The sequence below is a fragment of the Trichosurus vulpecula genome, chromosome 1 (genome assembly GCF_011100635.1).
Source record: "Trichosurus vulpecula isolate mTriVul1 chromosome 1, mTriVul1.pri, whole genome shotgun sequence".
NCBI classification, from domain to species: Eukaryota; Metazoa; Chordata; class Mammalia; order Diprotodontia; family Phalangeridae; genus Trichosurus; species Trichosurus vulpecula.
Window position 1 is genome coordinate 55304495 of NC_050573.1, and position 13886 is coordinate 55318380.

Here is a 13886-nt window from a genome sequence, read left to right on the forward strand (position 1 = left end):
AGATGATGAAGCTGAGGCTCACAAAGATGACGTGACTCTCTCCATCCTCCCATCTTGTCCCTTGCCCCTGGTCTCCTCCCCTTCTGCCAATCTGTGAGTTCTTTTAAGGCAGGGGCCAGGTCTTATCCAACCCAGCCTTTCCCAATCAATAATCAATCACAAAGTAATTATTAATTACTTTATTACACCTACTGTGTACCAGGCACTATGCTAAGCACTGGGGACAGAAAGAAAAGCAGAAAAGCACATGGGCCCTGACTTCAACAACTCTGTGCACACAAATGCAGCAGGAAGTATATAGCCCAACAGCTATTTCTGAACCTGGGGGAGTCAGGCAGGAAGGAGGCCAAAAGACCAGTGAAGTCTATGAGGTAGGAAAGGATTAGTCTCCCATTTTACTGAGTAGAAGACTGAGCTCTAGAGAAAGGCGGTGCTCAGCTGATGTTCCATGGTGGGTCAGTGGCAGAGGTGGGACTCATGTGTCTTGAAACCTTGGCACTTGAATCCTCCCCACCCTTGCCAGGTTAGCACCCTCCAAAGTCCACTCACCCAGGAAGGTCCGGGAGATGTACTCAGACACCTGGTTTCCAGAGCGGCTGGTCTCTGACAGGTGAGTCAGCTCCCGGTTAAGCATCCGCTTGAACTGTGGAGACGAAACAAAATGTAGATGCCCAGCAGGCCTGGGCTCCCTGCTTCCCTCTGATTCTAATATCACCCCCCAACACCTATTACATTTTCCTGTAACTCCAATGGGGAGTCTATAGTCTTCGGAAACCTCATGTCCAGGAAAGGAGGAAGATGTCTCCTTTGTAGAGGGCCCAGTATAGCCTGGGTGCTAGGGTGCTTGGGTTATAACCCAATCCCCTTCATTGGCTTGTTTGAGGGGCCCCCAAATGGGACTGTGCCTCAGTGTCCTCTTAGAGAGGAAGAGATATCTGGGCATGAGTGGTTTGGAGCCTGGAGAAAGAGCCACCATCCTGAGGTTCCCTCCTGTCATCACCCTGCCAAAAACCTTTTCTTTCTCTCACTAAGCTTTTTTCTTTGTAAGATGAGTAGTCTCTACCAAATGGCCTCTAAGACCCCTCCTAGCTCTGACATTGTGTTCTAAGGACCCTCCCAGCCCTGACATTCTGTGTTCTAAGGACCCTCCCAGCTCTGACATCCTGTGTTCTAAGGGGCCTCTTAGCTCTGACATTCTGTGTTCTAAGGGCCCTCCCAGCTCTGACATTCTGTGTTCTAAGAACCCTCCCAGCTATGACATTCTGTGTTCTAAGAACCCTTCCAGCTATGACATTCTGTGTTCTAAGAACCCTCCCAGCTATGACATTCTGTGCTCTAAGAGTGCCACCCCCCCAGCTCTGACCTTCTATGTTCTCAGGGCCCTCCCAGCTCTGACATTCAACAATTCTAAGATCTTGCCCAGTTCTAATATCTGGCATACCAAAGGTTCTCATAACCTACTTTAGAGATCTAATCCCCTCTCCCTCATCACCCTTGCCCTTCCCTCACTTCCAGAAAACTCTCTGAGGATTCTGAAGAAATAACAGGGCTTCCCCCACCTAAGGCAGTTCTCTTTCCCCACTCCCTCTTTAGAGCATAATGTAGGTTGCCTTGATACAACACCTGGGGAAAGAGCACCCTCAGGTCCCATGGGCTCCCTTTCTTTTTTCCTTTAGTGCCTGGCCTCAGGCATCACTGACCAGGGGGGAGAAGATGGGGGAGATGGTTCAGCCTGGCCTCATGGGCTCTCTCTGGCCCCCAGCAGCTGCATCCAGAGCCAGGTGGAACAGTCTCGAGGGGTGGACCTCACTTTGTGCAACAGACCAGTATTTAATGCAAATGCCCATGTAAATCTAATCTCTTCTCAAAGTGCATTTTATGCCCGGCTGAATTCCTTCACAAGTTCATCCTTCAAGCTGATTTCTGGATTTTCAGGTATTGAATTTGCTTCAAACATATATGGGTGTCTGTAGGGGGTGAGGGCTGTCACTAGCCCATCCTAACTTACCCCACACAGATGCACGAGGAAGGATAGACACAGAACCATCCAAAAACTCTCGGGAGTGACCTCCCTCGCCCTGCCCCTCCCCTCCCCACCCCTCCATGGGCAGCAGAGGCTGCCTCCTGGGCTCTGAGGGATGCCAGGCCCAGCCCATCTGGGTTTAGCCAGGGAGGTCTTGTTTCTTTGTCGGTTGGGGTTTTAAATCTGCTTCAGAGGGATGGGGAGAAAAAGCCAATGACGCACAGAGCCAGCTGTGCCTGGCCGACCACGAACACATCTGCGGAGCAAACAGGAAGGGGGCGGGGGCTGGGGAACGGCTAGGCCTTCACAACTGTGGTGGGGAGGGGAAAGGCCCCATGCCAGAGAGTACAGTGACCAAGGTTCTAGTCCCAGCTCAGCTACTAATGCTCTGGTATTGAATAAGGGCCATCCCCCTTTTGGACCTCAGTTTCCCTTTCTATAAATATAGGGGGTGGGAGTTGGGGGAGGTAGGTTCTCCGACACAATGTGCTCTGAGGGGCTCACCAGGTCTGACATTCTCTATTTTTAAAGCCCTATTGCATGAGTGTGTTCAGAGTGGAAGGGCTGAGGGGGAGGCCGGCTGGGACCCTAGCCCTCAGGCTGAGCCTCCCAGGGGAAGCCAGTGCTGACTCACTTTGTTGGAGGCCATCTCGCTGACAGAGTGCCGGGTCTGTAGGGTCTCCAGCTGGTCCAGGCACCAGTCCAGCTCCTCCAGGGTCTCCATGGCCAGCTTCTGGCAGGCATCCTCTGCAGGAGGGATCTGTGGGTCACTGGTTGGTCTCTCTAATACCAGCTCTTTACCCCCAGGAACTCTGGGACCTAGGACTGGGTGGGCAAGTATTTGTGGCTGTCTTGAGGCAGCTCCCCCAACTAACTCAGGGAGGCTAAGTAATTTAACTGCTCTGGGGGGGTCTGGATCTATACTCTTTCTGTTTCTCTAGCTCCAGTAGACTAAAGGAAGTGTGGGACAATGGAAAGAGCACTGGATTTGGGAGTGAAGAGACATAGGTTCAAATTCCACCCCAACATGAACTGGCCTCTTTTTGCTTCTCTATAAGAGCAAAGCATTTGGACCAAATGATCTGTTGGCAGCGTGGTGTTGTGGAACTCAGGAGACCTGGGGCTGGGTCCTTGGTTGGCCACTGACTTGGCGGGGGTCCTCTGGCAAGTCGTTTATGTTCTCTGGGCCTCAGTTTCTCCATATGTAATATGAAGGGGTTAGATTAGATCAGGGGTGGGGAACTTTTGGCCTTGAGGCTACATGTGGCCCTCTAAGTCTTAAACTTAAGTCAAAGGACCAAACTTGAGGACCTAGAGGGCCACATGTGGCCTCAAGGCTAAAGGTTCCCTACCCCTGGACTAAATAATGTCTAATTGTGATTCCCTCCCAGCTCTGACATTCTGGGTTCTAAAGGGCCTCCCAGCCCTGACATCCTGTGTTCTAAGGACCTTCCCAGCTCTGACATTCTGGGTTCTAAAGGCCTTCCCAGACCTGACATTCTTTGTTCTAAGGCCCTCCCAGCTCTGACATTCTGGGTTCTAAGGCCCTCCCAGCCCTGACATCCTGTGTTCTAAGGACCTTCCCAGCTCTGACATTCTGGGTTCTAAAGGCCTTCCCAGACCTGACATTCTTTGTTCTAAGGCCCTCCCAGCCCTGACATCCTGTGTTCTAAGGGCCTTCCTGGCTCTGACATCCTGTGTTCTAAGGCCCTCCCAGCTCTGACATTCTTTGTTCTGAAGGCCCTCCCAGCCCTGACATCCTGTGTTCTAAGGACCTTCCCAGCTCTGACATTCTGGGTTCTAAAGGCCTTCCCAGACCTGACATCCTGTGTTCTAAGGACCTTCCCAGCTCTGACACTCTTTGTTCTAAGGCCCTCCCAGCCCTGACATCCTGTGTTCTAAGGACCTTCCCAGCTCTGACATTCTGGGTTCCAAAGGCCTTCCCAGACCTGACATTCTTTGTTCTAAGGCCCTCCCAGCCCTGACATCCTGTGTTCTAAGGGCCCTCCCAGCCCTGACATCCTGTGTTCTAAAGGCCCTTCCAGCCCTGACATCCTGTGTTCTAAGGACCTTCCCAGCTCTGACATTCTGGGTTCTAAAGGCCCTCCCAGCTCTGACATTCTTTGTTCTAAGGCCCTCCCAGCCCTGACATCCTATGTTCTAAGGGCCCTCCCAGCTCTGACATTCTGGGTTCTAAGGCCCTCCCAGCCCTGACATCCTGTGTTCTAAGGACCTTCCCAGCTCTGACATTCTGGGTTCTAAAGGCCTTCCCAGACATGACATTCTTTGTTCTAAGGCCCTCCCAGCCCTGACATCCTGTGTTCTAAGGGCCTTCCTGGCTCTGACATCCTGTGTTCTAAGGCCCTCCCAGCTCTGACATTCTTTGTCCTGAGGGCTCTCTCAGGTCTGACATTCTATGCTCTAAGGGCTCTCCCAGGTCTGACATCCTGGGTTCTAAGGTTCTACCTAGAGCTGACATTCTCTGTTCTTAAGGTCCCTCTTAGCTATCATCATTATCAGGGTTTATACTCCCTATTCCTACTACCTTCCTGAACTTGCTGCCAATCTTATGCAAATTAGCACTCATCGATTTTGAGTCCAGAGTTCAGACCCTATTTCCAAGTCACTATTGGAAACAGGCCTGAAATTGTACTTGGTGGATGTTGGTTAGTTTTGTCGAATTGGTTTTTTTGTCCCTTTCTGTTCTTAGCTATACGGGAGGCTCTCAGAGTGGAAGTAGGGAGACGGGATGTGTGGGAAAATCTAGTTAATGTAAAAACAAGATGGCAATGAAAATTTTTAAAAATGAAGTAAAGAAACATCCCTGCAAACCTGATTGGCAAACAGTAAAGGTGGCAGTGGGAGGTGAGGCTGGGAAAGGGGCCCTGGGGGCTCGTTGGGGATAATGTTTTGCCCCTATCTCCCTGGGAAGACAACTGGGGCGGGGGAGGCAAGGGGAAGTTCCCAGCTGGAGGCAGGGGGATAGTGGAAGCATTGCTGGCTTCCACAGCTGTCCCCAAAGCAGGGGTGGGGACAGAGAGAGAGAGAGAAAGAGAGAGAGAGAGAGAGAGAGAGAGAGAGAGAGAGAGAGAGAGAATGTGTGTGTGTGTGTGTGTGTGTGTGTGTGAGTGAGTGAAAGATAAGGAATGATATGGGAGGACTTTCCCACTGACCTAGGGAAATAGATGGTGGAGACAGCAGAGGATACTCAGACTTAGAATCCAAGTCTTCAGAAATAAAAAGGCAGCAGCTAAGATTATTGACTACTTACCTGGGAGCGGTGCAGCCCGGCAGCCAGAAGGTGGGTTACTGCTTGACACTCTCCTGTGGAATACAGAGGGCCAACTTAGGGTCAGGCCAGGCTGGCTGCACCCCAAATGCCCCATCCCCAACCCTCCATACACGCACGCGCTCACTTGGCCACGCGGTCCTGTAGGCGAGTCAGCACGGCAAAGTTGCTCCTGACGGTTCGTAGACTGGCTAAGACCTGGGAGGGGAGGCACCACCCACTGAACCTCCCTGCCCAAGGAGCCCACTCCAGCATCCCTGCTTAGCCAGGGTGGGGAAGAGTGGACCCTGGGCCAGGACTATTTAGGTGAGAGACAATCAGTGGCTGGCCAGAGAAGGGAGGACGGGAATCTTTAGCAGCCCTTGGGCAGGACCAGAGAGAACGGGGAGTTCTGAGTTCTGCCCCCGTCCACTCCACAACCTCCCCCTCTTCCCCAACCTTTTCCCTATAGCAGGGGCCATGGAAGCGGCTTGTACCCACCTGGGCAAATGGGGTCACAATCATGTCTTCTCCATGTCTGCAGGAGAGAGAAAGTCTGTGTAAGGCAGACAGTGAGGGAGAAAATAGGCAGAATTGAGGGCCAGGTGGGCATCTGCATTTGAGACTCTCCACAATCTGTCTCCACTCAAATTCTCTATCTACTCATCTCTCACTAAGCTGCTGACTAGAAGCCTGCATACTCACTGGAAGAGCCCTTACCTGTGTCCACATAGCTACAAATTTCCTTCTTAATTACCACCCTCTGCTCTTCCATCCCCCTTTCCAAATCTATTCATCCTTCTAGACCTCATTTCGGTTATTCATTTGACAGATGCTTATAGAATTTGGCCTATGGGTAAGAAAAGCTAGGTGCTGTCCTGCCTCCTCCAGGGAGCCCTTTTGATTACCTACAATAGCACCATGATCTCTCCTCTCCAGGAATATCCCCCCTTCTCCCTTCTTCAGCTTGGCTTTATGATCTGCTCCATATATGACAGAATCAGCGTACCAGAAAAGAAGGGAACTGGGAGAACATGAAGTTCAATGCCCTTATTTGTAGAAGGGAAAACTCACTGGCCAAGGGTTGGTCACCTGGTGAGTCCTTGGGAGAATGGGCTGGAACCCAGGTGTGAACTGTTATTCAATGCTGCAACATTTGGACCCTTCTCTCTCAGTCCCCACCCCTTCATCCAACAAAGACATCTAGGAACAAAGGACTCTCTCCCAGGACCCTCTCTGACACTGCCCTACCTCCAGTGCCCTCCCCCCAGCCCAAGGAGGTACTCACAGGTCACTGGCAATAGAGGAGTTCCGGGACATGGCCTTGGGGGAGAGGTCATAGTCACTGTCTGATCGGTAGAGGAAAGACTCTCGCCTCTGACTGTGAGGGAAGCTGCCTTGGATGACGAGGCCCGAGCCAGGGCTGGTCTGTGGATCCAGTGGGCTCCTTCCCGAAGACAGGCCATTCTCAAGATCAAAGCTATGGGCAGGGGGAAAAGCAAAGGCAGCTGAGAGGAAGGAACAGAGAATTGGAAGTCCTCCTCCCACCCAAAAAACTTGCCCCATTTTTCACTATGGCATGGAAATTGGCAGGACATTCCCCACTGGCAGGGCCACTCAGGGAAGTGTAGCCACTGTGGAATGAGCCCCCTACCAAGCTCCATGCTAAGAAGACTTCTGCCTGGCTACATGCCCAGGCTGGCCAAGCTCGGAGCTCCCGGAGTTCTCCAGTCCCATTATTCTACCTTGTGGCTATCTGACCTTCCCTAGATCCCTAAAGCCAGGGGTCAATATCCTGGCCTTGCCCTGGGAAGTCAGCCTCTGCATCCAGGAGATAGATGGGTTGGGCTGTCTCAGGTCCCAGATGACCCATCCTTGAGAAGGAAGGAATGAGTCACCCAGAGGCCGCAAGTTCTCACTGGAGAGGAAGACAGGGCTCAAGAGGCCGGACCTTATTAGGGACAGATGAGGGCTTAGGGATCATCTACTTCAAACTTTTTTTTTTTTAACAAATAAAGAAACTAAGGGCCAGAAAGGGGGAAAGGACATTCCCAAGGTCACACAGAGAGATGCTGCATTTATGGTTTCCTGCCTAGGTCTTATTTCTTCTAGGCTTACTGCTCAGAGCTGCAGGATGTTGCGTTCAATCCATACCCCAACAGTAAAGGCCTTTACAACATCCCTGAGGAGCGTCCCATCCCTAACCCCTGATACCTCCAGCCCCTGCCCCCCACAACATAAACTCCTTAGAGGAGAAAGAGGCTGATTAATTTTTCTCTGTATCCTTGGGGCCTACCACAGTGCTTTGAACATTCTAGGGGCTCAACAAATGTTTGCTGAATGGAAGTGGGCTCTTCTTGAAGACTTCCAGTGACAGGAAACTCTCTACCTTTCAAAACAGTCCATCCCATGTAGGCATAGTTCTGACTACAAAGCTAGTTTTTCCTTACAGAGCCTAAGACTGCCCAATTTCTCCTCATTGTGATTGATCCTGTCCTCTGAAGCCAAGCAGAACAGATCTGCTCCCTCTTCCAAGGGAGTCCCTCAGATGAAAGGTTTTTTTTCCCCCAGCAATCTAATGATCGTGCAGTAAACATGTATCAAGTGCCTACTGTATACAGAAATACAAAGTTGGCCCCTGCTCTCTTGATTCTCCTAGTATAACCCAAACAAGAGGGTACTACATCACACAGTAAATGTATCGAGAAGGGGCAAAGAAGGCCCAGTGAGAAGGGGAAGATCATGACTGACAGAGAGAGACTCAGGGAAGCTTGCATGGTGGTATCTTAAGCAATTCACAGAGGAACATCTGTCTTCCTCTCCATTACCTCCTGTTCCATTGATAGTATATGACAGAGTCTCAGAGGCCAACTTAGGCCCAGCAAGGAGGATTCCCCACCTCCCCAAGTAATTGACCAACAGAGCCCAAGGTGATGCAGCAGGTCTGCATTCCCAGGACTTGGTGTGAGCCTTCTCCTTCTCCTCTTCATCACAGTCTATGGCCTGCTCAGATCCCTGTTCCTTCCTTCTCCAATCCAGGGCAGAAGAGCTAAGGGTGGTGCCCCAGGGTCCCATCCCTTCATTCTTCTCTCTCCCTTCCATTTCTCCACAGAAGTCCAGGGCCACATTCCCTGAGTCCTTGGAGCTTAGGCCTGGGCAGCTGTGTCTGGGGTGCATGAAGACTGGGGTGGGGCGATAAGGAATGCAGGGACTGGAGGGTGGTCAGGTCTCCGTGCCCCCCGCCCTGGCCAGGAACACTGAATCCTTTTGGGGACTTGAGGTTCCAAAGAACTGCTCTTCCTATCCTGCTCCCTACCCCCAGCCTGGAGTTCAGGGTGGGTGGGTGGGGGAGGGGCTATGCTACATCTCCGGAAACCACATCCACCCTGAAAACCTGTGGTGAGACCATCTCTGAGGAGCAGAGGCTGCAGGGAGCACTGCTGGCATGTGTGTGTGTGTGTGTGTGTGTGTGTGTGTGTGTGTGTGTGTGCTCCAGAGCATGTGACAGTGTTTGTGTACCCCAGGGCATGGGTCAGCGTGTATTAGTGCATGTACCAATATGTGTGCCAGGGTTTGTAGCAGAATGTGCACTGCTGAAATGGATATGCTAGAGGGTATGCCAGCCCAGTGTTTGTGTACACCACAGCAGGTACCAGTATGTGTGCCAAGGCCTATGGTAGTATACATGCCAGGGCATGGGCCAGGACACGTACCAGTAGTATGCTTGGGGGGCTCACACACACATATATGGTATGAGAGCAACACCCTAATGGGTCTCTGTGTAGGTGTAGCTGAGTTGTCTGGAAGGAAATTAATCAATAGGCATTTATTAAGGACTTACAAAGTATAAGGCTCTGGAGATGCAAAGACAAATGTGAAACAATTACTGCCCTCAAAGGGCTTCCATTCTAATACACACACACACACACACACACACACCCTGTGTCTGTGTGGCCATGTGTTTGTGGGCATGGAGATCTGTACATTCCTTTGTCTCTGGCTTCATGTGTGCCCTCATACCTAAATGCATGTCTGTATATATGCCATATGTTTTATCTATCTGCACTGTGTGTCTGTGGTGTAGGTATCTCCTTTTCCCAATCCAACTTCGCACCTGAGGCCTACTCCTGGAAGGGGTCAAGTAGTGTTCTTTCCACCACGTCATGATCTCTGAGGAAGACAGCCAAGGGAAGCCTTGGGGAGTAAGGAGGAGCCAGGTCTGTATGTAGGTGAGTTCTGGGGCCCAGTGGTCCTGTTATTTCAACCTCTCTCCCCTTCCTTCCCCCTCCTCCTTCTCCCCCAGGGTACTGACCTTGCCCCTTCGCAGTCCCCTGGGGCTGGCAAAACTCCCAGGACCAGTGTTGGCCTGGACTTCTGTCCCTCCAGGGCCACCACGAGCCCAGGCTACCCCAGGTTGGAGCAGTCAGATCACCCCAGTGTGCCCCTAACCGTTCATCTCTTCCCAATCAGGAAAGCCAGGGAAGGTCCTTCCTTTTCAGGGGGCACCTCTCTCTAAGTGGCCCCTCATCTTTCTAAAGCCAATCAGATTTCCCTTTCTCAGTCTCTTGTTCCCTCTCCTTCCCCCCTCCCCCTGGGGCTAATCTTAGGTCAAAAGACAGCTGCAGCCCCTGCTTCTCCCTATCCACGTGGTACCCATAGCTTCCACAGAGATTCTGAACATAAAGGGGCATCAGAACAGTGTCAGAACTGGCGAAATAAAGTCCGGGGGAAACAGGCTTGCCCAAGATGACACAGGTTCCCATTCCAGGATCCCAGTCCCCAAGGTGCTTATCCCGATTCCCAATTGAGCAGAACAGTCCTTAGAATATACTATCAGAGCTGGGAGGACCCCTGTAATGCAGAATTTGAGCACTGAAAGGGACGTTGAAATAAATCCTGAATGTCTGATGTAGAAGGCACCAGACCTTAGAACACCGAATGTCAGATCTAGGAGGGTCCTTGGATCATAGATCCCAGAATGTCAGAGTTGTATATCTGTGTGTCAAAGGACAAAGAATGTCAGAAGTGTAAGGGACCTTAGAACTTAGACTGCCAGAGCTGAGAGAGTCCTTAGAAGGGAGAACGTCAGAGTTGAAAGGGATCTTAGATCCTAATAGCTGAGCTAGGAGGGAGGGTCCTTAGAACAGAGAACGTCAGAACTGAAAGGGATCTTAGATCCTAATAGCAGAGATAGGAAGGAGGGTCCTTAGAACAGAGAACGTCAGAACTGAAAGGGACCTTAGATCCCAATAGCAGAGGTGGGAAGGGATGGTCCTTAGAACTGGAAGGGATGGTCCTTAGAATTGGAAGGGACCTTCCAACTTAGATCGCCCGAGCTGGAAAGGACCTCAGAACGTGGAACACGAAACGACCGAGCTGGAGAGGCCCTTCCACGCAGAACCCAGGACGTGAGGCAAGACTGGAAGCCCCGCTCCCGCAACCTCCCTCCGGGTCCCGATCGGGGCTCCCAGCCCGCCCCCAGGGCGTTACCGTCGGCGCTTCCCCACGATGTCAATGGGCCGGTTGACCGCGCAGGGCGAGCCGAGGAGGTGGGCGCCGCCGCCGCCGAGGCGCAGCGGGGTCGGGGGGCCGCCCCCGCTGCCCGGCGGCAGGTTCATAGCGGCGCCGGGGCCGGAGCGCGGGACTCACGCCTTCTGCGCCTTCGCCTCCGCCCCCTCCGCCTCCTCCTCCCCGGGAGGCAGCGGCGCTCGCAGCAGCTGCTGGGGGCCCCGGAGCGCGGCGGGGACATGGCTCGCGGCTCGGGCCGGAGGAGCCGCGGGCCGCCGCGCTGCGCTGCGCTCAGGGCTGGGGGCTATGGGCTGGGGGCGCATGCTCGGGACTCCTCCCCTCCGCCTCCCACAGCCCCCTCCCGTCTGGCGCTCCGGGCTGGGCAGCGCCTAGCAGAGCGAGGATCCCCGGCCCAGCAGGGGAGGGGGGGTGGGGTGGGGGGCGCGCGCCGCGCTCCGGGGTAGCCGAACTCGGCCACGCGCCCCCCTCCCCTCGTCCCTCCCTCCCTCCGGCCGCGCGCTCCGGCCAGCCCCCGCCGTGACGTCACCCTTTCGTTCTTAACTCTGCGCTGCCCAGAGACCCCGGACCCAGAATGCAGCCGAGCTCAACGCCAGAAGCTAGGGAAGGGTTAAAAAGCCAGACTGGGCGGCCCGGGGGCGGGGGAGGGGGAGGAGAGTCTGAGGCCGGGGAAGCCCGGGGGCTCAGGGGAAGGTCAGTCCGGGGACGTGTCCGCGCACACGCGCACCCAGCCGGACACCCTCACACTGACCACATAGTGATGCACACCGACCACATACGGATGCACACAGACACTCACCGATGCTGCCAAACGCTGAAGCTCGGCATTTAGACTTCACAGTTTGACTTGAGCCCATCCTTCCAGCCTTTTGCACATTCTTCCCCTTCACTCAAAACTCGTTTTCTTGCTGTTCCTCATACATTTTCATCTCATGACATACGATCTCCTGCCTCCTGCCTTTGCAAACGCTGTCCCCCACGACTGAAACGCACTCTCTCCTCACCTCTCCCTCATGGAATCCAAGCCCAGCTCAAAGGCTACCTCCTTCCGGAGGCCTTTCATGATCCCCCAGTTTCCAGCTTTCTGCTTGTTGCCTTGTATTTACTGTACTGTATGAATTTTGTAAATGCTTATTTGTGTACGTATCATTTCACCCGCTGGAATGAAAGTTAGCTGCTTGAGGGAAAGGATTGTTTCATTTTTCTTTTATCTCCGAGTGTGCTAAGACTATATAATTTGTAAAGGAGATGCCCACCAAGACAGGCAGAGAGAGTTTCCCTATAGCAATGACATCACGGGTCCAGTCCCTAACCCCGTCTCTGGATTCTAGCCCAGAACTTGGCACATAGTAGGCGCTTAATCCATGCTTGTCGATTGACTGATACACACTGGTACATTCAGATTCATGCCCATGCCGTGATGCCCAGGAAAGAACCCTAGCCTTGTAGTCAGGAGACCCAGGTCACGGATTTCCTTCTTTATTATGCCTCAGCCTGAACACGGGCAAAATAATGCCTGCACCCCCTATCTCCCAGAGGTGCGTAGATCAAAGGGACACGAAAAAAGCGCAATCCCAATAGGAATTACTACTATTCGAAATAGACATAGAGGCTCACGCTGGGGAGGCCGACACCTCCCAAGGTCCAGAAGAAGCCTGCTTGGCCTCCCAGAGATGGGCTGGGCGAGGGATGGGTGTGGGGGGGGCAGGGAAGTAGGGGACCACACCGGCGGCGTGGGGGCTGGGGGTCGCCGACTACTGGCGCCAGGCCGGAGACATGGGGAGTGGAAATCCTATGAAGGGCAGACCTCAGCCTCCCTGCCGGGGCTGGGGGTGGGGAGAGGGGCGGGGCCGCGGCAAGCTCAGTCACTGATTGGCCCTCGCCGAGAGGGCCGGGGAGTGCTTAGACCCCCGACCAGGAGCTTGGGCACCTACTGAAGGTGGGAAAAGGGTCTTTTCCAGAGAATGGAGAGCCTCGGAAGGAGAATCGGAAGATCCTAGAACTCAGTGGGCGCGGAAAGGCAACGCCCGCTGTTAGAATGCCAGTTCTCCAGCCACCCGGGGTAGCCCCAGTCTCCTAGCCTTCTGACTCAGTTTCCCCCTCCGAGAAGACTCGCAGAAAGACCCTGCAGGGAGCAGGAAGGGTTAATGAAGTTCTCCCAGCCCGGGTAGAGAGAGGGATGGAGTACTGGGACTTCCAGCTAGAAAGCCGGAGCTCAGACGTCGCGCCCCGCCCATGCCGGCCCATCCCAGCCCGGGCCGCTGGGGGCCCTGAGGGTCAGAGACAGCGCTTTCCATGACGCAGGAGGATCTGCGGGGCGGCCGGGGGGTTGGGGGTGGGGGACGGACTGGGTCGCAAAGCTGGAGGCCCACAGCGCCTGGTTCTGAGCACAGTCATTGGCCCTCTGCAAGTCCCGATGGGGCGGCCCTGCTCCCCCGACCCTCCTTCCCCGGCCGTGTCTTCCAGCTCCAGCGCCCCCCTACCCCTCCAAAAAACCCAAGGGACTTTGGGGAGGGAAGAACAAGGGCTGTGTGCCCCCTGGCGGGATGAGGCGCCACTGCTGCGGACCCAGGGCTGAATGTCCGAAGAGGACTCACACACTTTGCTCCTTCCTCTAACCCAGGGTCCTTTTCCTTCCCCCAATCCATAGCCCAGAGATTTCTTGTTTTCCCCTACTCACTTGCCTAAAATCACAATTTGAGAGTTGGATGGGATTTCTTCGGACTTCTAGACTATTCCACACAGGAAAGGAATCTCTAATAACATCCACCAGTGGCCTAGGGCCAGCTTCCAATCCTTCCTATTGGAAAAGTTGGGCAGGGAAGGAAGCAACCTGGAAAGTTAATGAGGACCATGGTTTTTTCTTCTCCCAGAATTCAATATGGGTTGGGAGGACCTCCCTCTTAGCAGCTTTTAGTCCCTGGACCTTTGAGGATCTTGGCTTGCCCTGTTTCAGCCTGACCCTTGCCCTAGGGGCAAAGGTTTCTCTCTTGGGATCATACTCACCCCAGAGCAATGCTCTACAGGCCAAGCCATCAGATCACATCATGGACAGAGCTAGGAGAAACT

The 13886-nt window shown here is 53.6% G+C and overlaps 1 protein-coding gene across 4 annotated transcripts in view; it reads right to left on the reverse strand.

The window, feature by feature from the left end:
- Window positions 1–13886, reverse strand: part of PDE4C (phosphodiesterase 4C) — a 34818-nt gene that overhangs the window by 13170 nt on the left and 7762 nt on the right. The window contains exons 1-7 of one of the 4 annotated variants that reach the window (XM_036756019.1): window positions 10782–10941; window positions 6580–6771; window positions 5793–5829; window positions 5440–5510; window positions 5295–5347; window positions 2658–2770; window positions 550–643 (exon numbers count right to left, since the gene is read on the reverse strand). In XM_036756019.1, coding sequence (XP_036611914.1) covers window positions 550–643; window positions 2658–2770; window positions 5295–5347; window positions 5440–5510; window positions 5793–5829; window positions 6580–6771; window positions 10782–10909 — 688 coding nt within the window. In that variant the 5' untranslated portion in view covers window positions 10910–10941. Of the gene's footprint in view, window positions 1–549; window positions 644–2657; window positions 2771–5294; window positions 5348–5431; window positions 5511–5792; window positions 5848–6579; window positions 6772–10781; window positions 10942–13886 lie in introns of those variants that run through there. The other 3 variants (XM_036756011.1, XM_036756002.1, XM_036756028.1) reach the window with 3 other exon arrangements.